Source organism: Hyla sarda, chromosome 7, assembly GCF_029499605.1.
Source record: "Hyla sarda isolate aHylSar1 chromosome 7, aHylSar1.hap1, whole genome shotgun sequence".
NCBI lineage: Eukaryota > Metazoa > Chordata > Amphibia > Anura > Hylidae > Hyla > Hyla sarda.
Genome location: NC_079195.1, coordinates 195,497,858 through 195,524,972, shown reverse-complemented (window position 1 = coordinate 195,524,972; position 27,115 = coordinate 195,497,858). Strand labels below are relative to the sequence as shown.

At 41.0% G+C, this 27,115-nt stretch overlaps 1 protein-coding gene across 3 annotated transcripts in view; it reads right to left on the bottom strand.

Annotated features, from left to right (window-relative positions):
• The window catches only part of ASTN1 (astrotactin 1), a 583,832-nt gene that overhangs the window by 101,306 nt on the left and 455,411 nt on the right, over positions 1 to 27,115 (bottom strand). For all 3 annotated transcript variants that reach the window (XM_056532005.1, XM_056532006.1, XM_056532008.1), the window contains 3 exons: positions 24,503 to 24,669; positions 18,859 to 19,053; positions 16,579 to 16,706 (listed from right to left, as the gene is read on the bottom strand). In XM_056532005.1, the coding sequence (XP_056387980.1) occupies positions 16,579 to 16,706; positions 18,859 to 19,053; positions 24,503 to 24,669 (490 nt within the window). The remainder of the gene's footprint in view (positions 1 to 16,578; positions 16,707 to 18,858; positions 19,054 to 24,502; positions 24,670 to 27,115) is intronic.

Sequence of the window (27,115 nt, the reverse complement as noted above, 5' to 3'; positions counted from 1 at the left end):
TGAGGTTTTATGACTGAGAGCATTCTATAAACAGTCTACTTAGGTATCTCCCCATTGGTATTTATTACTTAGTCTTTCCCATTTAGACATGTCTATGCAGAATTACTGGCTCTTTCCTTGTTCCTCTGGTGGAACTTAAAGTGGTATTCTGCTGGAAAACATTTTTTTTTTTTATCAACTGATGCCAGAATGTTAAACAGATTTGTAATTTAGTGCAATGAAGAAATAGAAATAATCGGCACTCACCGGTCTTCTCTCAAATCAGCTTCTTTATTGAAAAATACTCACAACATGAAATGCAGTCGGGGAGAGGGATCGGTGCAGAGGGGGTAAGTAGTAGGCAGTATGGGCTACTACTTACCCCCCCCTGCACCGATCCCTCTCCCCGACTGCATTTCATGTTGAGAGTATTTTTCAATAAAGAAGCTGATTTGAGAGAAGACCGGTGAGTGACGATTATTTCTATTTCTTCATTGCACTGAAGATTTGAACCGCACCACCACATCTCTCTGGATTTTCCTTGTTGAGTGTTCGTCCAATAGTCCGGCTTAGCCAGTTATAGCAGTGCCGAATATCACACCTTTGCTAGAATTGTAATTTACTTCTATGTTAAAATCTTAATCCTTCCAGTACTTATCAGCTGCTGTATACTACAGAGGAAGTTCTTTTCTTTTTGAATTACCTTTCTGTCTGACCACAGTGCTCTCTGCTGACACCTCTGTCCATTTTAGGAACTGTCCAGAGTAGGAGCAAATCACCATAGAAACCACTCCTTCTCTGGACAGTTCCTGACATGGACAGAGGTGTCAGCAGGGAGCACTATGGTCAGACAGAAAGGAAAATAAAAAAGAAAAGAACTTCCCCTGGAGCATACAGCAACTGATAAGTACTGGAAGGATTAATATTTTTTTTATAGAAGTAATTTACAAATCTTTTTAAATTTCTGCCACCAGTTGATTAAGAAAAAAAAATAGTTTTCCACCAGAATACCCCTTTAACCCACCAGTTTCCTGTCTTTACTGTTCCACTTTTTTGCCCACTAGACAGTTTTGGCTAAGTTTTGATTGTTATATTATACGAGATGTTGGCTCAGTTAACCATTATTGTGTCCTCCCCTTTAACACTATGCATAGCTTTCTGCAACAATGCTTAGTATCTTTTTTGTTTACAATTCAATAAGTATGTCTTAAACATATAACATACAAACAGCTTCTTCAAATCCCTTGGGAAAAAAATTGCACAGATTGGGTAGAGGTAGCAATGAAAGGTAGCTCCGTGTGTAATGAGACATCTATTGATTAGTACACATGCAACACGTTTACAGGTCGACCTAACCTCTTCCTCAAGCATTAAACATATAACATAGACAGTCTCCCAATCTTTGCTGTCTAGAGAAAGGAAGATTCTGGATCTTAGTTTACCCAATACTTTGGGTAAACTATAAGATGCTACTATAGGTACCTAATAGTAACTTATTCCGTTCTGTCCATTGAAATTAACCTTAAAGGGGTACTAGGCCCCTGGACATCTTATCCCCAATCCAAAAGATAAGGGATAAGATGTCTGATGACGGGGTCCCACCACTGGAGACCCCCCGTGATCTCGGCTGCGGCACATGACATCACGGTCACGGCCCACTTGTGATGTCACTGTCACGCCCCCTCAATGCAAGTCTATGGGCCCCCTCCCATAGAATTGCATTGAGGGGGACGTGTTTGTGATGTCACGAGCGGGGCATGGACGTGACAGCATAAGCCTTCGGCACTGCACCCGACGCTCTAAACAAACACCAGGTGCAGTAGGGAGATTGCGGGGGGCCCTAGCGGCAGGACCCCCACGGTCAGACATCTTATTCCCTATCCTTTGGATAGGGAATAAGATGTCTAGGGGTGGAGTTCCCCTTTAAGGTTATTAATTTATCTTGACAGATTTATTCAGTAAATCCGACATCTTGGAAATATTGCTATTGGCCCAATAAGTACCTTTAATGTCGTACAATGATATTGTTGCAGATTTTCTCTCTACCATGACACCATTAAGGCTTTACGTTACTTCACTATGGATTATTTTAGAGTAGATCGCAAAGGATGACTGATAGGATCAGAGCTTTCCTGGACAGTGAGATGTGGTAAAGTTTGGCAAGGGCAATGGCATCCATTACATACAAGGCACAGTCAGCAAAAACCTGCAGAGCCAAAACATTCTTGCTATCCTCTTATCATATTAATAGAAGGTCAACCTCATCTGTTTCAGTCATGTTACCAATTTACATAAAAGAAAGATAATGTATGTGTGCATAAGGTTATAGCGTGCGCTAAAGAGAAGAATGCCGACAGCTCTGGAAATAGGTGAGTTGAGAGTAATGACAGATCCCGTTTATCTATGAAAGCTGCTAATTAGAGAGAGTTCATACAATATCGGAGCGCTGGCTACACGGCATATGCTGGAGTGGGATAAGAAGGTGTCTAAGAAAAGCGTAATGGTTCGATAATGTCACCGTGCTGATTAGTAATGACTTCAACTGGAATCGTCTGCCTGTGAAATTCTGAGTCTGAACATTTTATGACTTTAACTGTTTGCAACCAAAGCTCCATTGCTGTCACATCCAAATAATGCTGTATATGCTGTAAACCCCAGTATGGAAAAGATCATAGTAGAGATGTTCCAAATAGGCAATTTGCAGTTGTGAGGAAAAGCAGATGAAAATTTCTTCAGTATTCCAAGGGATTTCCCCTCTCATAGACAGCAATGCATTTCCGTGCGGATTCGGCAGAAAGAATAGACATGTCTATTTTTCCTGCAGATGCCGGAATTTGAATTTCCGTACCAGATGCTTCTGGGGCGGAAATTCTGCTATGTTAACAGTGCAGTAGAATCCCAATGTAATGGTGCTCAATGCGGAATTTCGCATGGAAATTCCATCGTGTGAACATAACCTCGAGTACCTGCCACCACCAGGATATATGTATACCGTCCGGGCATTTTCATAGCCCGAGACTTGTCCTGACATGAACCGATCAGGAGTCGAATTGCTGGAAGTCCCATGCAAAGTCTGACAAAGCAGCCATTAAAATGGCTTTGAAATTTTTTTTTTTTTTTTTTAAATTGACTGGTACCAGAAAGTTAAACAGATTTGTAAATTAATTCTATTTAAAACTTATCAGCTGCTGTATACTGCTGAGGAAGTTCTTTTCTTTTTGAATTTTTTTTTTCTGACCACAGTGCTCTCTGCCACCTCTGTCCATGTCAGGGACTGTCCATAGTAGAATAGGTTTGCTCCTTCTCTGGACAGTTCCTGACATGGACAGAGGTTTTAGCAGAGAGCACTCTGGTCAGACAGAAAATAAATTCAAAAATAACTTCCTGTGGAGCCTACAGCAGCTTATAAGTACTGGAAGGATTAAGATTTTTAAATAGAAGTAATTTACAAATCTGTTTAACTTTCTGGCACCAGTTAATAATAAATTTTTTTTTCCATTTTTGCAGTATCCCTTTATGCAGTGAAAGGCATAGCATTCTGGTCAATAAAGACATTTCCGTTACTGTGTCTTTGTGGAATTCCGTTCAGCACCGTTTATGTTCTGCCATCCCCAAGAAGACTCATTGGTCCTCATTAAACGGCCGTTAGAAAATCTTATTATAGTCTATGGAATTTTTCTAATAGCCATTTTAATCTGTTATTGCCCGTTATTAATAACGGCCGTTATTTTGTGACGGGCGATAGTAACAGGAGCACTAGTGCATGCACTATTTCTCCCGTTCATTCGCCCGTCACAAAATAACGGCCGTTATTAATAACGGGTGATAACGGATTAAAACGGCTATTAGGGTGCATGCACACCACGTTTTTGCAATACAGTTCCTGTATCAGGTTTTTGATGAAAAATGGATTCCTCAAAACCTGACTAAACTGCATCAAAAAGTATGTACAAATTTTAACCCATATAAGGTTGAAAACCGTATTCGGTTTGAGAAATTATGTCCGGTTGCATCAGTTTTTTAAGAAAAGAATGTATACGTTTTTAACTCTTCACTCCATTTTGAATAAAGTTTCACTTGTTTGATTGAAATTCCAAGAAAAAAAACTGTGCAATGTCAAAAACTGGATGGTGAAAACTAGGGATCGACCGATATCGGTTTTTCAGGGCCAATACCCATAATCTGTGGAGGTTAGGGCCGATAGCCGATAACTTATACCCATATTCCGGTATAAGCTATTTACCCCCCCCCCATAGACCACCGCCGCCACCCGCTTCTCTCCCCCTGCCTGTCCGGGGGTCCTGAGTCCTATCACTGACAACGACCACCCCCCCCCCCCCCCGCCGCTCCACGCCACGCCCCCTACCGCCACACCGCGTGGCACCCCCACCGCACGGCCCCGGCCCCATTGCCTCCCCCATCCCTGGTTTTATAATTACCTGTTCCCAGGGCCCAGGGTCCACTCTACATCTGGCTCCGGTGGTGTCCTCCTCAGCTGTCACTGTGCGCACTGACGGTGACGTCACGTCGCATTGCGTCACGTCACTCGTCATTGCGCACAGCGTAACGCAGGACGCAGCAGGAGCCAGATGTAGCGTTGACCCTGGGCCCCGGGAACAGGTAATTATAAAACTGGGGATGGGGGAGGCAATGGGGCTGGGGCGGTGCGGTGGGGGGTGCGACGCGGAGCAGTGTGGCGGGTCGGTGGGGGGTCGGTTGCGGTGCGGTGGGGGTGTTGTGGGGGGCGGGATATTATCGGCATATCAGCAAGGTAATTGCCGATACCGATAATGCACAAAATTGTGATTATCGGACGATAATATCGGCCAAACCGATAATCGGTTGATCCCTAGTGAAAACCTGATGTTCGCTGTATGGTTCCCATTGACTCCCATGTTAAAAAAAGTATACGTTTTAATACAGTTTTTCACCAAGACCAAGAAAAGTGGTAGACTACAGTTTTGGGTACGGGCAAAAAACTGGACAAAACCGTATGAGATGCAAAACGGACTAAACCGGATGATGCGTTTAACATACAGTTTACAATGTTAAGTCAATGCATACAGTTTTCTATACAGTTCCATACGGTTTTTAACTTGAACCCGTATACAGGAACTGTATAACAAAAACGTGGTGTGCATGCACCCTTAGAAAAATTCCATAGACTATAATGGGATTTTCTAACGGCCGTTTAATGGCCGATTTTCATGATTTTTTGGCTAACGTTTATAACGGAGGTATTTTTATAGTGTGAAAGCAGCCTAAGAGTGTAGGGTTGTATTTGCTGTAGGTTTAATAATCCATGTGGCTTTTTTTCCTTATTTATTTACTATTCTTTGTGTCAGCAGGGTCGCCATCAGGGCAGAACAGGCAGTACTGCTGTCAGGGGCCCGGACCTGGAGTACTGCATACAGGGGCCAGCAGCTGCAGCTCTGTCACCCTCCTCCTGCACTCCACTTCACATCAGTAAAAAGCTCCCCCTGCCCTGCATGGACTCTGCAGGACTTACCTGCTTGGAAGCTCCCGGGGCTCAGTAGGACCTCTCTCCTGGGCCCATCCCCCTCCCATCAGTAAGATCCCCGGCCTCCCGCTGTATACAGCTCTACAGTCGGGGAAAAGGAGGAGAGAAGGGCTGCAGGCCGAACAGTGAAGCAATTGGCTACGCAAGATGTGGACCCCTTAAAATGGCCTAATCTTGCATAAAAAGTGAGTGTGTAAATGTCTTGTTCCTAATTGTGCTTGCATGTCTGTTAGTATTGTAATTGTATACAGGTAATATATGTTTAGCCACTGTGTTAGTCACTATATGGGTATATGCTCTCTTATCAGCTGCTGAAGTTGTGTTCTTTTCTTTCTGACCACATTGCTCTCTGCTGACATCTCTGCTTGTCTCAGGAATTGTCCAGAGTAGGAGCAAATCCCCATAGCAAACCTATAACAGTTCCTGAGACAAGCAGAGGTGTCAGCAGAGAGCACTGTTGTCAGAAAGAAAAGAATAACTCAGCTTCAGCAGCTGAAAACTACTGGAAGGATTAAGATTTTTTAATAGAAGTAATTTACACATATGTTTAACTTTCTAGAGCCAGTTGATATAGAAACATTTTTTTCCTGTAATACCCCTTTAACTGAGCATTTCTATTCTTTGACACCTTTGTTTTTTATTCTGTTATTTCAATACTTTATTGATATACAAATCTTTTTGTGATCTACTGTACTTAGATATAGACTGAGTTTTTTTTTTTTATATGAAAAGCCCAATAAAAACCTACTGAAATTTTTTTTTTTTTATCTTGTTGTAACTCCACCTATCACAGGCTGTGGTCACATGTAAGCACTGCAGATGACCATATGCTGTCAGTCTCAATTAAATGTTGATCACATGACCTTGACACTTAACCACAGCTCTGTATGACTTTTAACACGACCTTGACCATTTTTTAGTAGTAATATAGAGCATGGCCAATGATAAATAAATACATTAACCCCTTAAGGACTGGGCCAATTTAAATGTTTGTGCCCTTCTGACCCCATAACACTTTTATGCTTCTGCATATTCGGCTGTAATCTGTAGTTTTTATTGGTTTTGATGGGACTTTTTGATCATTTTTTTCTGGTGCACGTGCTCAGCATCATATACAGAGCTTGTCTTCGAGAAATAGATGTAGTGCTGCCAGCATAGCTGCAGGGGTGTGGTTCAGCCTGTCAGTGTGTGTGTGGTGGCAACCAGGTAAGAAGTACAAAGACAAGTGTGTCTTATCTACAGTCAAACATGGCGGTGGGTGTCATGGTCTTGGCCTGCATGAGTGCTGCTGGCACTGGGGAGCTACAGTTTATTGAGGGAATGATGAACGCCAATATGTACTGTGACATACTAAAGCAGAGCATGATCCATTCCCTTCCGAGACTGGGCATCAAGGCAATAGGCACACATGATACTGACCCTAAACACACCTCCAAGATGACCACTGCCTTGCTTTAGAAGCTGAGGGTAAAGATGATGGACTGACCTGGCATGTCTTCAGCCCTAAACCCTATTGATAATGTGTGGGGCATCCTCAAATGAAAGGTGGGGGAGCACAAGGTCTCTAACATCCACCAGCTCTGTGATGTCATCATGGAGGAGGGAAGAGGACTCCAGTGGCAAACTGTGGAGCTCTGGTGAACGCTATGCCCAAGAGGACTAAGGCAGTGCTGGAAAATAATGGTGACCACACAAAATATTGAGTCTCTAGGCCCAATGTGGACATTTCCACTTAGGGGTGTCCTCACTTTTGTTGCCAAGGCTTAGACATTAATGGCTGTGTGTTGAGTTATTTTGAGGGGAAATAACATTAAACAATGTTATACAGGCTGTGCACTTTGTAGCATTGTAGCAGAGGGTCATTTCTTCAATGTTGTTACATTAAAAGATATAATAAAATATTAACAAAGCTGTGAGGGGCAGACTCTGTGGTGAAGCCATGGGGTGTGAACTGAGGTGTATAGGTCAGGTGTGTAGCCCAGGGGCAGGTGTTGTTAACCCCTTCGCATTTGTGATTCCAGGGCATGGTTTTAACTGAGAAGCACCCAAGTTAGGGTTAACAGTAGCTTTACTGAGGTAGACAGATGGTACAGTGTTTACAGATAGGCCAGGATGCAAGAGAGATGAAAAGTAACAAAGGGAAACTCGCAGCTTGCTGGGACTTGCAGTGACTTTGACAGACTTTAGCACAACCACGATGTATATATCTATATATATATATATATATATATATATATATATATAATGTGAGGGGTGGACTCACTTATGGGAGATACTGTATATAATGTGAGGGGTTGACTCACTTATGGGAGATACTGTACATAATGTGAGGGGTGGACTCACTTATGGGAGGTACTGTATATATAATGTGAGGGGTGGACTCACTTATGGGATATACTGTATATAATGTGAGGGGTGGACTCTCTTATGGAAGATACTGTATATAATGTGAGGGGTGGACTCACTTATGGGAGATACTGTACATAATGTGAGGGGTGGACTCACTTATGGGAGGTACTGTATATAATGTGAGGGGTGGACTCACTTATGGGAGATACTGTATATAATGTGAGGGGTGGACTCTCTTATGGGAGATACTGTATATAATGTGAGGGGTGGACTCACTTATGGGAGATACTGTACATAATGTGAGGGGTGGACTCACTTATGGGAGAAACTGTATATAATGTGAGGGGTGGACTCACTTATGGGAGGTACTGTATATAATGTGAGGGGTGGACTCACTTATGGGATATACTGTATATAATGTGAGGGGTGGACTCTCTTATGGGAGATACTGTATATATAATGTGAGGGGTGGACTCACTTATGGGAGATACTGTATATATAATGTGAGGGGGGGGACTCACTTATGGGAGATACTGTATATAATGTGAGGGGTGGACTCACTTATGGGAGATACTGTATATAATGTGAGGGGTGGACTCACTTATGTGAGGTACTGTATATAATGTGAGGGGTGGACTCACTTATGGGATATACTGTATATAATGTGAGGGGTGGACTCTCTTATGGGAGATACTGTATATAATGTGAGGGGTGGACTCACTTATGGGAGATACTGTATATAATGTGAGGGGTGGACTCACTTATGGGATATACTGTATATAATGTGAGGGGTGGACTCTCTTATGGGAGATACTGTATATAATGTGAGGGGTGGACTCACTTATGGGAGATACTGTATATAATGTGAGGGGTGGACTCACTTATGGGATATACTGTATATAATGTGAGGGGTGGACTCTCTTATGGGAGATACTGTATATATAATGTGAGGGGTGGAGTCACTTATGGGAGATACTGTATATATATAATGTGAGGGGTGGACTCACTTATGGGATATACTGTATATATAATGTGAGGGGTGGAGTCACTTATGGGAGATACTGTATATAATGTGAGGGGTGGACTCACTTATGGGAGATACTGTATATAATGTGAAGCATGGACTCACTTATGGGAGATACTGTATATATAATGTGAGAGGTGGAGTCACTTATGGGAGATACTGTATATATAATGTGAGAGGTGGAGTCACTTATGGGAGATACTGTATATATAATGTGAGGGGTGGACTCACTTATGGGGGATACTGTATATAATGTGAGGGGTGGACTCACTTATGGAAGATACTGTATATATAATGTGAGGGGTGGACTCACTTATGGGAGATACTGTATATATAATGTGAGGGGTGGACTCACTTATGGGAGATACTGTATATATAATGTGAGGGGTGGACTCACTTATGGGATATACTGTATATAATGTGAGGGGTGGACTCACTTATGGGAGATACTGTACATAATGTGAGGGGTGGAGTCATTTATGGGGGATACTGTATATAATGTGAGGGATGAACTCACTTATGGAAGATACTGTATATATAATGTGAGGGGTGGACTCACTTATGGGAGATACTGTATATAATGTGAGGGGTGGACTCACTTATGGGATATACTGTATATAATGTGAGGGGTGGACTCACTTATGGGAGATACTGTATATAATTTGAGGGATGGACTCACTTATGGAAGATACTGTATATATAATGTGAGGGGTAGACTCACTTATGGGGGATACTGTATATAATTTGAGGGATGGACTCACTTATGGAAGATACTGTATATATAATGTGAGGGGTGGACTCACTTATGGAAGATACTGTATATAATGTGAGGGGTGGACTCACTTATGGGATATACTGTATATAATGTGAGGGGTGGACTCTCTTATGGGAGATACTGTATATAATGTGAGGGGTGGACTCACTTATGGGAGATACTGTATATAATGTGAGGGGTGGACTCACTTATGGGATATACTGTATATAATGTGAGGGGTGGACTCTCTTATGGGAGATACTGTATATAATGTGAGGGGTGGACTCACTTATGGGAGATACTGTATATATAATGTGAGAGGTGGAGTCACTTATGGGAGATACTATATATATAATGTGAGAGGTGGAGTCACTTATGGGAGATACTGTATATATAATGTGAGGGGTGGACTCACTTATGGGAGATACTGTATATAATGTGAGGGGTGGACTCACTTATGGGAGATACTGTATATATAATGTGAGGGGTGGACTCACTTATGTTAGGTACTGTATATAATGTGAGGGGTGGACTCACTTATGGGAGATACTATATATATAATGTGAGAGGTGGAGTCACTTATGGGAGATACTGTATATATAATGTGAGGGGTGGACTCACTTATGGGAGATACTGTATATAATGTGAGAGGTGGAGTCACTTATGGGAGATACTGTATATATAATGTGAGGGGTGGACTCACTTATGGGAGGTACTGTATATAATGTGAGGGGTGGACTCACTTATGGGAGATACTGTATATATAATGTGAGGGGTAGACTCACTTATGGGGGATACTGTATATAATGTGAGGGATGGACTCACTTATGGAAGATACTGTATATATAATGTGAGGGGTGGACTCACTTATGGGAGATACTGTATATAATGTGAGGGGTGGACTCACTTATGGGAGACACTGTATATTTAATGTGAGGGGTGGACTCACTTATGGGAGATACTGTATATATAATGTGAGGGATGGACTCACTTATGGGAGATACTGTATATATGATGTGAGGGGTGGACTCACTTATGGGAGATACTGTATATAATGTGAGGGAAGGACTCACTTATGGGAGATACTGTATATATAATGTGAGGGGTGGAGTCACTTATGGGAGATACAGTATATATAATGTGAAGGGTGGACTCACTTATGGGATATACTGTATATAATGTGAGGGGTGGAATCACTTATGGGAGATACTGTATATATGATGTGAAGGGTGGACTCACTTATGGGAGATACTGTATATAATGTGAGGGGTGGAGTCACTTATGGGAGATACTGTATATAATGTGAGGGGTGGAGTCACTTATGGGAGATACTGTATATATAATGTGAGGGATGGACTCACTTATGGGAGATACTGTATATAATGTGAGGGTGGACTTGCTTATGGGAGATACTGTATATAATGTGAGGGTGGACTCACTTATGGGAGATACTGTATATATAATGTGAGGGATGGACTCACTTATGGGAGATACTGTATATAATGTGAGGGTGGACTTGCTTATGGGAGATACTGTATATAATGTGAGGGTGGACTCACTTATGGGAGATACTGTATATAATGTGAGGGGTGGACTCACTTATGGAGATGCTGTATATATAATGTGAGGGGTGGACTCTTATGGGGGATACTGTATATAATGTGAGGGGTGGACTCACTTATGGGAGATACTATATATAATGTGAGGGGTGGACTCACTTATGGGAGATACTGTATATATAATGTGAGGGGTGGACTCACTTATGGGATATACTGTAATGTGAGTGGTGGACTCACTTATGGGATATACTGTATATATAATGTGAGGGGTGGACTCACTTATGGGAGATACTGTATATAATGTGAGGGGTGGACTCGCTTATGGGAGATACTGTATATAATGTGAGGAGTGGACTCACTTATGGGAGATACTGTATATATAATGTGAGGGGTGGACTCTCTTATGGGAGATACTGTATATAATGTGAGGGGTGGACTCACTTATGGGAGATACTGTATATAATGTGAGCGGTGGACTCACTTATGGGATATACTGTATATAATGTGAGGGGTGGACTCACTTATGGGAGATACTGTATATAATGTGAGCGGTGGACTCACTTATGGGATATACTGTATATAATGTGAGGGGTGAACTCACTTATGGGAGATACTGTATATATAATGTGAGGGGTGGACTCACTTATGAGATATACTGTATATATAATGTGAGGGGTGGACTCACTTATGGGAGATTCTGTATATAATGTGAGGGGTGGACTCACTTATGGGAGATACTGTATATAATGTGATGGGTGGACTCACTTATGGGAGATACTGTATATAATGTGAGCGGTGGACTCACTTATGGGATATACTGTATATAATGTGAGGGGTGGACTCACTTATGGGAGATACTGTATATAATGTGAGCGGTGGACTCACTTATGGGATATACTGTATATAATGTGAGGAGTGGACTCACTTATGGGAGATACTGTATATAATGTGAGGGGTGGACTCACTTTTGGGAGATACTGTATAAAATGTGAGGGGTGGACTCACTTATGGGAGATACTGTATATAATGTGAGGGGTGGACTCACTTATGGGAGATACTGTATATAATGTGACGGGTGGACTCACTTATGGGAAACACTGTATATATAATGTGAGGGGTGGACTCACTTATGGGAGATACTGTATATATAATGTGAGGGGTGGACTCACTTATGGGGGATACTGTATATAATGTGAGGGATGAACTCACTTATGGAAGATACTGTATATATAATGTGAGGGGTGGACTCACTTATGGGAGATACTGTATATAATGTGAGGGGTGGACTCACTTATGGGAGATACTGTATATAATGTGAGGGATGGACTCACTTATGGGAGATACTGTATATATGATGTGAGGGGTGGACTCACTTATGGGAGATACTGTATATAATGTGAGGGATGGACTCACTTATGGGAAATACTGTATATATAATGTGAGGGTTGGAGTCACTTATGGGAGATACAGTATATATAATGTGAGTTGGACTCACTTATGGGATATACTGTGTATAATGTGAGGGGTGGAATCACTTATGGGAGGTACTGTATATAATGTGAGGGGTGGACTCACTTATGGGAGATACTGTATATAATGTGAGGGATGGACTCACTTATGGGAGATACTGTATATATGATGTGAGGGGTGGACTCACTTATGAGATATACTGTATATATAATGTGAGGGGTGGACTCACTTATGGGAGATACTGTATATATAATGTGAGGGGGGACTCACTTATGGGAGATACTGTATATATAATGTGAGGGATGGACTCACTTATAGGAGATACTGTATATAATGTGAGGGTGGACTTGCTTATGGGAGATACTGTATATAATGTGAGGGTGGACTCACTTATGGGAGATACTGTATATAATGTGAGGAGTGGACTCACTTATGGGAGGTACTGTATATATTAATGTGAGGGGTGGACTCTCTTATGGGAGATACTGTATATAATGTGAGGGGTGGACTCACTTATGGGAGATACTGTATATAATGTGACGGGTGGACTCACTTATGAGATATACTGTATATAATGTGAGGGTGGACTTGCTTATGGGGGATACTGTATATAATGTGAGGGTGGACTCTCTTATGGGAGATACTGTATATAATGTGAGGGGTGGACTCACTTATGGGAGATACTGTATATAATGTGACGGGTGGACTCACTTATGGAAAATACTGTATATATAATGTGAGGGGTGGACTCTCTTATGGGAAATACTGTATATAATGTGAGGGGTGGACTCTCTTATGGGAGATACTGTATATAATGTGACGGGTGGATTCACTTATGGGATATACTGTATATAATGTGAGGGGTGGACTCACTTATGGGAGATACTGTATATAATGTGAGGGTGGAGTCACTTATGGGAGATACTGTATATAATGTGAGGGGTGGACTCACTTATGGAGATGCTGTATATATAATGTGAGGGGTGGACTCTTATGGGGGATACTGTATATAATGTGAGGGGTGGACTCACTTATGGGAGATACTATATATAATGTGAGGGGTGGACTCACTTATGGGAGATACTGTATATATAATGTGAGGGGTGGACTCGCTTATGGGAGATACTGTATATAATGTGAGGAGTGGACTCACTTATGGGAGATACTGTATATATAATGTGAGGGGTGGACTCTCTTATGGGAGATACTGTATATAATGTGAGGGGTGGACTCACTTATGGGAGATACTGTATATAATGTGAGCGGTGGACTCACTTATGGGATATACTGTATATAATGTGAGGGGTGGACTCACTTATGGGAGATACTGTATATAATGTGAGCGGTGGACTCACTTATGGGATATACTGTATATAATGTGAGGGGTGAACTCACTTATGGAAGATAATGTATATATAATGTGAGGGGTGGACTCACTTATGAGATATTCTGTATATATAATGTGAGGGGTGGACTCACTTATGGGAGATACTGTATATAATGTGAGGGGTGGACTCACTTATGGGAGATACTGTATATAATGTGACGGGTGGACTCACTTATGGGAGATACTGTATATAATGTGAGCGGTGGACTCACTTATGGGATATACTGTATATAATGTGAGGGGTGGACTCACTTATGGGAGATACTGTATATAATGTGAGAGGTGGACTCACTTATGGGATATACTGTATATAATGTGAGGAGTGGACTCACTTATGGGAGATACTGTATATAATGTGAGGGGTGGACTCACTTATGGGAGATACTGTATATAATGTGACGGGTGGACTCACTTTTGGGAGATACTGTATAAAATGTGAGGGGTGGACTCACTTATGGGAGATACTGTATATAATGTGAGGGGTGGACTCACTTATGGGAGATACTGTATATAATGTGACGGGTGGACTCACTTATGGGAAATACTGTATATATAATGTGAGGGGTGGACTCACTTATGGGAGATACTGTATATATAATGTGAGGGGTGGACTCACTTATGGGGGATACTGTATATAATGTGAGGGATGAACTCACTTATGGAAGATACTGTATATATAATGTGAGGGGTGGACTCACTTATGGGAGATACTGTATATAATGTGAGGGGTGGACTCAATTATGGGAGATACTGTATATAATGTGAGGGATGGACTCACTTATGGGAGATACTGTATATATGATGTGAGGGGTGGACTCACTTATGGGAGATACTGTATATAATGTGAGGGATGGACTCACTTATGGGAAATACTGTATATATAATGTGAGGGGTGGAGTCACTTATGGGAGATACAGTATATATAATGTGAGTTGGACTCACTTATGGGATATACTGTGTATAATGTGAGGGGTGGAATCACTTATGGGAGGTACTGTATATAATGTGAGGGGTGGACTCACTTATGGGAGATACTGTATATAATGTGAGGGGTGGACTCACTTATGGGATATACTGTATATAATGTGAGGGGTGGACTCTCTTATGGGAGATACTGTATATATGATGTGAGGGGTGGACTCACTTATGAAATATACTGTATATATAATGTGAGGGGTGGACTCACTTATGGGAGATACTGTATATATAATGTGAGGGATGGACTCACTTATGGGAGATACTGTATATATAATGTGAGGGATGGACTCACTTATGGGAGATACTGTATATAATGTGAGGGTGGACTTGCTTATGGGAGATACTGTATATAATGTGAGGAGTGGACTCACTTATGGGAGATACTGTATATAATGTGAGGGGTGGACTCACTTATGGGAGATACTGTATATAATGTGACGGGTGGACTCACTTATGAGATATACTGTATATAATGTGAGGGTGGACTTGCTTATGGGGGATACTGTATATAATGTGAGGGGTGGACTCTCTTATGGGAGATACTGTATATAATGTGAGGGGTGGACTCACTTATGGGAGATACTCTATATAATGTGACGGGTGGACTCACTTATGGAAAATACTGTATATATAATGTGAGGGGTGGACTCTCTTATGGGAGATACTGTATATAATGTGAGGGGTGGACTCACTTATGGGAGATACTGTATATAATGTGACGGGTGGACTCACTTATGGAAAATACTGTATGTTTTACAGAACCTCTTTACCATGAAATAGTGAGCTCACTTTTAAAGGGAGTGTCACACCCATCACACGTGCATACATATAAACACACACACACCACTCGCACAGCTCATTCACTAGTTCCCATTGTCAAGACTAGATGGGTAGGAAATGGGGGAAAATTTGCCAAACGTATAAAACCAGTTAGTATAAGATTTCTTACCCCTGGGATAGAGCTACTTTACATTTATTTACATTTACATTTATTTTTTCTCCCATGTAGCATTGTCTTAAAACAAAGCTTTCACTGTATCTCTTCAACGAGAATTAGTATACGGCCATCCTTTATACATTTACAAACATGTCTATTCATTTTTTATCACTGTGCCTCAAAAGCCCCCAATCTTATTTGCATCCAAATTCGAAGGACATGTAATGTCTCTTTTTTTTTTCCCAACTTGTCTCATACATTACAGCCTATTTATGAGGATTCGACAATTTCTGGTGGATGTGTTATCATCGGATATTATCACCTTTTAATGGCTTATCAAGCTTTCTACATACAAATAGCATTATTGGGTGAGAGTGTCATGTGATGACACATTAAGGGGTGATAATATAGGATTAACACAACCGGTAAACAACATTCCCCTTCGTTTTAGCTAATAGAGCTAAAATAAGCATAAAAAACATCTTCACTTCCTTGCAATAACCTGACATCTGCAGCACCTGTAAATCTATTAGACATCTCTTTATCTGCTTTTCTGCAGCGTTGGGTGAACTCAAGAGTAAGGGTGGGGGGGTGTCAGGAAATGTGATGTTTTTACTGACCTGTCAGAAAATCAGGGTCAGGAATGGGCTCGGATATCTCTTCGTGACATTGGGTTTCGGAGGGTATGGTGGATACAATTAAACCATCTGGTAGCTGATGTTCCAGTCCACGGGCAAAATTGTTCTGTCTACAATAGAAGGAACAGGAGTATGTGAGAATAAAGCAGCACTGGGATTCACATGTAATGGGGGGATTGATCCAGGATAGAGTAGGAGTTAGGAGTTATTAGCGATTCATCATATACTACATAAGCTTCCATGAAGCTAAACTTTCACTGAAATTGAAAAAAAATTAGCATTGTTATTTGTAATACTCAAAAATATAGGGACAATAAATATCATCTATAAACTCTATGAACAAGGGCATGAATGCCAATGAGACAGTTGATGCAGCTGCTATAGTGTCGTTGTGGGGGGTGAGGAATTCAGCTCATGGGAATTCAGCTCAGTCATTCCTCTTTTTCTTGGGCTATAGCAGTGGTCTCCAAACTGTGGACCTTTAGATGTTGCAACACTACAACTCCCTATTTTACTGGAAGTCCACAGTTTGGAGACAATTGGTCTATAGTAAGTTCTTTTTACCATGCCCAGTAGTTTAAAGGAAAACGGTCATTCTGTTCACCCACACTAAATCCAATACACTGGGTTATAGTGCGGTTGAACAAGAGACTGATACGGGGTCTCTGACGAAGATATGTACCTGCAGCCCGGAGCAGTGTCCCTCTGAAGGTCTACTTCTTTCTTTGGTGAATTGTGCACAGGAGGCGGGCCTGCCGGGTGAATTTGAATATTCATGGACACTGGTCAAGTGAGCGCTCAGTTGGCGAAAGCGCTCACGTCACCAGAATATTAAAATTCACCCAGAGGCCAGCCTCCTGTGCACAATTCACTAAAGAAAGAAGTGGACATTCAGAGGGACACCGCTCCGAGCTGCAGGTATGTAACTTAGTCAGAGACCCTGTGTTGGTCTCCTGTTCACCCGCACCATAACCCAGTGTATTGGGTTTGGTGTGGGTGAACAGGATGACCTTTTTCCTTTAAATAGTCACTGTCATCTCTATCGCATACCCTATGTGTGTTCTAACACATTTTTAAATCACTTTATTTACCAGAAAAACAGCTATAAATTCTTGGCAACTAGGTGTCTCCCTTCCCTGCAATCTGATGTCCACTGTCTGTCATTATGGATAATCTGTCCATAGTAATAGCCTCAGCAAGACAGAATACAGGATGTTTGGGTGGGGATACCATGTGCTTTGTGCAGTAAGGGGTGGGGGTGTCTCCATCCTCCAGACCCCTCTGTCCCATTTTCCCTCCCAGACCCGTCTGTTCTCCCCAGATCTCAAAGTCCCTTTCCTGTACTCTCTGTCCTCCAGACCCCTAAGTTATCCTTTAAACCCCCTGTCCCCCCAGACCTCTCTGTCCTCCTCCTCCAAACCACTTTGTCCCGTCTTCCCCCAGACCCCTACGTCCTCCACCAGACCACTCTCTCCGACAGACTACTAAGACTACTAAGACTTTTCTTTTCTTTCCCCAGACCTTTCTTTCATCCTCCTTCAGACCCCTCTGTCCCCCAGCCCCCTAAGTCCATCTTTAAACCCCAAATCCCCCCCCAGAACTCTCAGTCCCCTGCTCCCCCAGACCCCTCAGTCTGGTAAGAATCGTAAGGATGTTTACTGCATCTGCAAGGCATTGTTTGTTTGTTTTTTACCATTGTATTAGCGGTTGTTGTTTTTTATTATGAAGAAAGGTTGGAACCCGTTTTACATCGTTGCTGGATCTTAAAGTGTACCTGTCGCTTTACAAACATTTTAATATGTCATAAAGGAATTTCAAAAGTTTTGATCCTTCAAGGTTTGAGTGTTCAGACCTCGACCAATAATTAAAATGAGAGCGGGAAGAAAAGTGCAACTGACCGAGACAATCCCACTTGCATTGTAAGTTTGTCTTGCTTAAGCGTTCTCTTCTCCAGGCTAGATCTAGCTGTTGCTCGTGATCTGAACACCCAGACCCCCACCAATAAAAACTTTTGAAACGTCTCTCTAACATACATGATTCAGAATGGGATCCCTGCAGAATGGTGGAGGAATGCTGCATCTGGACTATTACCAACTTAGTGAGAATCTTGAGTTGCATATCTTTTGGTATGTAAGTGGACTTCCAACTTTCTTTAGTGGCTCCATTTACCTAATTTTCTTAATAGGACACCTTATCCTACAATAGATTTGCCCTTGAATGCACATCACTTTTTATAGGGATTATAAAATAAATATTATTTACCTAAATGATCCTTTCAGAAGCTGGCTTGGTGAAATTTCCTTTGTCTGGTTTTTGTAACCATAAAAGAGCTCCCCAAAAAGTGTCTGGTTCATTGGTACCTCCGGACTCTCCCCACAGTGAGCTCCACCGGGACATGATTCTGTGACCAGGTGACATGACAACCCATCTGGTCCAAGTTTATAGTCTTCAATGCAGCTGGAGGGAAAAAACCACAGCACTGGTCAAGTCTATAATAGATTGCATACTCTTAACTACAGGCTTAAAGGGGTACTCCGGAGGAGAACAATTTTTTTTTTTAAATCAACTGGTGTCACAAAGTTAAACAGATTTGCAAATTACTTATATTAAAAAATTCCAATCCTTCCAGTACATATCAGCTGCTGTATGCTCCACAGGAAGTTGTATTTCTTACAGGAGTTCTTTTCAGTCTGACCACAGTGCTCTCTGCTGACACCTCTGTCCGTATCAGGAACTGTCTGGAGCAGGATAGGTTTGCTATGGGGATTTGCTCTTACTCTGGATAGTTCCTGACATGGACTGTGGTGCCAGCAGAGAGCACTGTGGTCAGACAGAAAAGAAATTAAAAAAGAAAATAACTTTCTGTGGAGCATACAGCAGCTGATAAATACTGAAGTAATTTACAAATCTGTTTAACTTTCTGTCACCAATTGATTTAAAAGCATTTGTTTTCCACTGGAGTACCCCTTTAATCATTTATTTCCGTCAGCAGATCTGTCTCCTTTTTTCTGTTTCATTAGGATTAGTGACCTGCAATGCAGGAAGGTATCTCTATAATTGCTGGGTCCCTTCCGTGAGACACAACACAGAGACACTGGCTTGACCTTAATACCAATTAAAGTAGAAAATAGTAAAATAAAATCTATACACTAAATAAATGTAAACTTGACATTCACATATAATAAGTATTGGCACAGAAAGAAATGGCAAAAACAACCATTTGTTGGCTAATCAAGATATAGCCTATCAATTATTTTCCACTTTCATACTTCGCCCATTTGATTGATTTTTTTTAATCATTTTAGAATTTTTTTTTTCAAATAAAGATCTTTTGAAGACATTTTATAACTCAAATTAACAAGTTATATAATTCATTTAAAAAGTCTCTTCTCATTGATCCTCCAGGAGGTAAATGAGGCCACAGTGCCATGTACCTCAGACTTGGCAGCTCAATTACGGTATATCAATTCTAGTAGGGGATGAAGTCATTTCATGGCTGTCTAAGAGACATGTGCCCTGTGTGTATATGTAGCTATGCCTTATTATAATGAATGAATTCAAGTATTCATCCTTGGCCCTACAAGGGGCATTGCCCATACAGAAACAATTTTCTTTATGGTTATGCCAAGTTTTCCAGATTAGGTACAGCAGCACCCACAATTTGATAATCGTTACCCTACAATAGTACCACAACCTTGATTTGTATTTACTTTTAGTAAAGAGTGACTGTAATGTTGTCAAGGTGCCCTGTCCCCTGATGTTGCTCCTTTTAGAATGAAACATGTTGGGGGGGGAGCAATACTGTAATTTTTTTTCATTTATTTAGTGTCATCAGTGTTGTTGAGAATAGACTATGGCTACTTCCTTCTTCTGAACACTGTTATCCCTATTTGTATGGGACCATGTACAGTTCCAGTAGTTTATATCCCAAAGGTATCTTTCCAACAATGTATGGCGACTTCTCACCACCTCTGATATAGATTGCTTTTAAATTCTGCCTCACTTGTATATACTTTAAACCCCTACTCATAATTCCACCCTAAAAATGAAAACCTTACTATCAGGATAGCCGGCAACAAGATACTGTTAAATTAAAAGTGCAATCCCATTGCCCAAGAATAGCGCCGAACCTTACTTTATTCAACGGACTGCCAGACTGTCAATTCCGTAAGACCCATTAACGTCTACAGTACTTCTGGGATGGGACGGCCAGCAGTCCATCTGATCAAAGGAGTTCAGTCTCTGGCAACGGGATAGCACTTTTAGTTTAACCAAATCCTGCTGCTGGACATTCTTTAAGTTTTAGGGTGGGATTGTGAGTAGGGTTTTTTGGGTGGCTCTATGAGCCTATAGTATTTGTAGAAATGAATCACAGTGGCTAATGCTGTTGGATAAATCCAGATCTTTAGTCAGTATTGTCTTATAACTACCTATTGGTTGAATCAGTTCAATGAAATATTTAGCACCAAAATGTTGGCAACTTTTCCTAGAAAGTCATACCCTTTTACCTATGAGCCTTATCCCCTGTCAAAATGGAGTATAAAGAGTCTAAAACACATATTCAGTGTAATGGGATGGCACATTTGTGTTTTTTTTATGTAAATTAAAGGGGTTCTCCGGTGCTTAGACATCTTATCCCCTATCCCCCCCCTCTTGCACGCGGCATCCCGTTTGTAATCAGTCCCTGGAGCGGGTCTCATTACCAACGACCACAAGACCAGCGGCGTGTGACGTCATGCCTCCGCCCCCATGTGACGTCACGCTCCGCCCCTCAATGTGAGCCTACGGGAGGGGGTGTGACAGCGCTCCGGGGACTGATTACAAACGGGGTGCCGCGTGCAAGATCCCAGGGGGTCCCCAGCGGCGGGACTCCCGCGATCAGGCATCTTATTCCCTATCCATTGGATAGGGGATAAGATGTCTAAGCACCGGAAAACCCCTTTCAGCCAGAGTCCTGGCATCTTCTGGATGTGAGAATACCCATTGGGCTATGAATTATTTAAACTGCAACACAACATGTTCAGGAGGTTGCCATAGAGCTATTTCTTCTGGACATTGTGTGACTAAAGTTTTATGATGACATAGAATTTCAAATCCATTATATATAGTGAAATAAAAAGGTTTTTCATGCCTATTTTTTTCCTATTTATGCTGCATGGTAACCTTCAAGGCAAACAATGGTGTTGTCGCCTCTGAATCATTTCACACCGGTGTAGTATATGCAGAGGTGAATCTTCATGAGTGAAATGCCTTTGGTTTACTAGACAATTAAACGTGCCACTCAACAGCTAATTCTGCAGTGACGGAAAAACACAGAGGATTTGGCACAGCGGAAGCTATTAAAGGTTACTGATATTAATAGCGTTACCCAATTATCTAATTTCGGTAATTATGTTACATTGATACTTGCTGTGTACACAATGCTCTTATTTACCATAACTGGAGCAAAGGACAAAAACAGCAACCAATCATTTTCTAAAGTGCTGCTGGAAGCGAAAGAACCATTGTAACTGGTAACAGAAGGAAATAATCATAACAATAATATAGTTTTATTTACAGCCATTTTCTGCAATATTCTTGATTCTACATTTTAGTACTGGAATTTAAGGAGGTTATTTGGAGAAAACAATAATAATAATAATAATAATAATAATAATAACAATAATAAAAAAAAAAAATATATATATATATATATATATATATATATACAAATGTATAGGGTCAGATTGGGTTAAGAAATAAGGGTCTGTTCAGATTGAATTTAGCTATTCTATTGAAATGACCAATTGATTTTAGTTTTTCCAATTGATTTTTGTTTTTTTTAGTGTGACATGGTTAATAGTGACTGTTTGACAAGCTTCTGTTAGGATCCATTTTTTTTTTTTAACAGAATAGATAAGGCAATGTGGACATCAGAGTCTTAGGTTCTGTGCTTCATGTGGGGCCTTAGTCATAGAATCCGTTAAAATAACAATATTTTTTGTCAGGTTATTTCTCAATAAAATAACAAAAACCAGACAGAAACCCAATTAAAGTCCATGGGGTTTGTTGCATTCTATTGGTATCCAGCATGCAGCAGAATCTGCATGACAGATACCCTGCAGAACCCCGCACCCTGATGAAGTCACCAACAGTGAAATGTGTATTGGGATAGGTACCGTATATATGAGTCTAGCTCTACACATGGCATACAAGTGCTTGCCTGTTTTTTCTTAGGCTTTCATTACGGTCTGATGCAATGGATGGTGTTGCTGTGACCATGCAGTACAGTCTCCTGCAGTGATTGCTTCTTCTCGGTTCCACCCACTGTGTTACAAATCTTGTCACATACTTTTAGTATAAAAATCGTGTGTCTTGGGCCGTAGCCCGTATATACCGTCCACTTTGTGTGCTGGGGCCATGTATCTGAATGCATTTTACTTTCATCATACTTTGATGTTAGATTACATATATTTCTTTGGTGTTTTACACTATTTTTCCACTAGCCATTTTGGTAGTGAGTTTTTGTTTGGTGACATTTGACTAATAGGGTCAAGAGACAGGAAGGAGATAAAAAGGTGTCCCCATGCTGGGAACCTCAATCAATAAGATATAATCTGAGGGGAACCTGGTTTGTCTACAGCATCACTGTGAAGGAATTTAAACATTACATAGTTTCCATTCATACCAATGAGTTGTCTGTGTCATGCGGGAAAGAACAGGTCCCCCAGAGAGGGACACTGTTTATCTTTCTCCAGTATGACCAAGTGATAGATGAACAGAACAGTGGACACCCTTTTTTAGCTCATAGTTCCCTAGGATATATGAAAAATTAGCTTTTTACACTGGGCAACTTCTTTAATATGACATGTTTATAGCTCTGTCATCAGTAAACCTAAAATGTGGTAACTGTCAGAAGTTGTTTTTGTAGTCATCAGTACAGAAATAACCCTCAGTCAGGCATTGATCAAGGTTTTATTGACATTTCTTGGACAATCAGTCATAAAAGGCAGAATCCAACTGGGTGACCAACCCTATTCTGGACTAACAACAGGGCTTTAAAAAGTTTCAGACAGGCTAGATCAATAACACACTGGAAAAAACTGTGTCAAATTGGATGGCAAAGAATGAACAGGAACAAGACAAAGGGTCAGAACTAAGAGAGCAGGTAGTAAAAAATCTGAGACAAAAGAGGTAAGGTTCAAACCCATAGAGCAGCAAAGGACAAAATAATCAAGCAGGAACAAAGTCAGGAAGCCGACAAAAGGTCAGGTCACAAGAAATAAGAACAGTATAGGAAAACAGTGAATGCTAGTGACTACACAAATCACAATCACAGACATAGTTGTAATGGCTGGAACCGCAGCTAATTGACCAAACACTCCCACCTCCTGATAGGCCCGCTGGCATGCCACTTTATAACAAACAAACCTACAATTTGCAGGGCCATGCTTCATTAAGTGACATGCTGGCAGGATGATGAGCGGAAATACTGGGAATGCCAAGCACAAGGTAGAGACAGTGCTGAAGCATATGTATTAGACACTTTTTGTAAAATGAATCAAAATTATTGGGATCTCAAGTTGGGTTGTCAGACTATTGTAGCATGTAAACCCCTTCTAAATATTGTGTTAAGTTTAGAGTGTAACATAAAGCTATTCAGGATCAAAGCAAAATCTCACGTTACATAGCCTAGAGCTTTTTGTACCCTGCTTCTGCACCTTTAATATATTTTCCCCTAGATATAGATATGGAAATAAATCTGTAGTCACCACATAACGTAAATCAGAGAAGGAAATATGGTGGTTATGTTATTATGGGGTTTTTAGTGAATTGGGACATTGTTTTGGTATTATTTCACAATGGTCAATTTTGGAAGGGTATATATATATTTTATATACATTCTTATTCTTCATATAAATCTTACCCACAAACCATCAAGATGTTATACATCTCCGGGTCATCTGGGAAGGGGACTTCTTTTTGAAGGCACAGTTGTTCGCAGCCTCCATTGAAGCCGTCTGAGCAGTCAACTCCCACCTGACGATTGTAGCAGCCCGACATGTCTTTCATAGGACTCAGCCCTGGCGGGCACTGTAGAGAGAGAAGATTAATGCACCAGACCTCCATTGTAATAACAAGCATTTTATTATTGTCCTTGAAGCCGATTTTTATCCTGCCTAAGATGTTATACATCCATTTATTCCAAAGCTTTCCGATTCCTTTCTGCATTTTGAGAGTGCATTATGAAGAATGGAGTGTTTATTATTTATTTGTGTGTTGCTCTGCCAAATCTAAAGCATTTTAATCAAGTGTCTGACAATTGATCTGCCTGCTGGAGATGTTCACATCTTTTCTCTTCATTCTTAAGAGTTCAGCTCATGGAATACAAACTGCATTTTAGTAGAAGCAGTGACACGGCGGCTGAGGAAGACGAGGTTGCTAAGCAATATTCCAATCCAGACTGAACGAAACTTCAAAAAATAAGTTTGCCTATTTGCAACTAAAAATCCTCCTGCAGTAAACACATTGGAACCAAGCCAAGATCAAATAAAAAAAAATCCTAAAAACGCAGGTTTGACAGATTAGTGTCATCGCTCTTTTGAACTAGACGGGTGATAAATCATAAGAGCTTGGCTGAGCCATTAAGATAGCGCTTTTTCCTCATACAAATGAATGCAAAATAAGAGCCCCGCATTGGGAAAAAAGGTTTGGGATGCATAAAAGCTTCTATTCATATGTTACAGGATGTAACCTCAGATATAACGGGGGATGGGTTTATCAATTGATTGTATCTGTCATGGCTCATCAATATTCCAGCTTGGTTAGAAAAGCACTTTCTGATGCACTTTGTGGTTAAATAATTCACCATATTAATATAAGGGGCCATTAATAGATCATACCTGCCAATTTTATCAAGATAGCCTTAGCCTTGTCCAGTTCAAGCCTTTAAACAATGACTTTTACTTTGGCAATGTGATAATGATACTACCATCTCAAGAAAATATTCTGACATCCTCCCGTAATGACAGGATACATAAAAAGTACAACTGGAAAAAAAATAGTGGGTACGTGGGTGTACTATTTAAAAGCATGAATGATCTGGTCATTATTATTGAATGCATGCAACTCCCCTTCAAGCAGGTAAGGTTAAACAGGCGCTGTTATATGAACAAACTCTGCATAAATCAATATTTCAAGCCAAGCAAATATACAAAACATTGTAATAAATCTGTCAAACAAACACAGCAGTATTGTGCAATCTCCTCCGGCATCGATAGAGACTCCAAAACAGGGTGCTCACGTTCAACATTCAGGTAAACAGGAGGAAGCTGAACCGAAGTACAGCCTCACAGGAGAGAAGGGAAAGGAAAGAAGCATGATATCAGGAGAAAGAAGCATTTTTGTCTAATAAGATTTATTATAATTAAACACAGTATATAGAAATGGAAAGCACGGGGCACTCCCTTGGACTTCTCTTGTCAATCAAATGCAGTTTTTTATTATCACATTACTGTAGCAGCAGGGAAACGGAGAGGGAAGGTGGACGGACAACGGTCGGTATCGCGCCACAAGCGCTTTGTCAGGCCCCTCAAGAGGGGCCTGTCGAAGTGCATGTGGCGCGATATGGACCATCACACACCCCCCTGCTGCTACAGTAATGTGAAAATAAATAGCTGCATTTGATTGACAAGAGAAGTCTGAATGAGTGCTCCCTGCTTTTCATTTCTATATACTGTGTTTATTGTAATTAGTATTATTAGACAAAAATGCTTCTTTCTCCTGATATCATGCTTCTTTCCTTTCCCTTCTCTCCTGTGAGGCTGTATTTCAGTTCAGTTTCCTCCTGTGTTTGCAAGACAAGCAATAGAAGTCTATGGCGGAGGAGGAGAAGGAGGCTCCTCTCTAATGCAGCCATCACATCCACTTTTTGTGTCCTGTCAGACAAGATACCAAACAAAGCCTAAAACAAAATAAATGTGGTGCAAATTCTGGCTAATTTGCAATAGTAAATCTGTCCCATTGATATTGTGGATGTTGCCTAATGGTGGGTAAATTGTGAATCGAGTTAGTAATTTTCAAAAATGTATATAACATTTCATATATGTGGCTATGCAGTCAAAGCTTTAACAATGTAGGGTATATTTATTTCAATGTGATCTGTTAAAATGTATAATGGACAAATACAGAAAAGAAAAAATCCAGGAGACCCACAACCCCCACCCCCTTGCCATACTAGTGTTGGGTTTACCCCTTAATTCTTGGGCAGAATGCTCATGAATCCCTCTGCCGTAGCAAGAACTGTATATTATACAAGTACAGCAGCACAGTTCTCTCTATCCCCTCCCTGTACACATTTCTATAACCTGTGCAGGTAGGAAACACCAAACTGAGCCATCATTGTTCACCTCCTATTGCACCAGGGCAACACTGGAGCCTGAATGGGGTGAGTAACCATTGGCGTAACCACTGGACCCCAGGTATGCTTCATTAACCCTTCCATTAACATGCACCATTAGGGATATGAAAATTAGCCTAC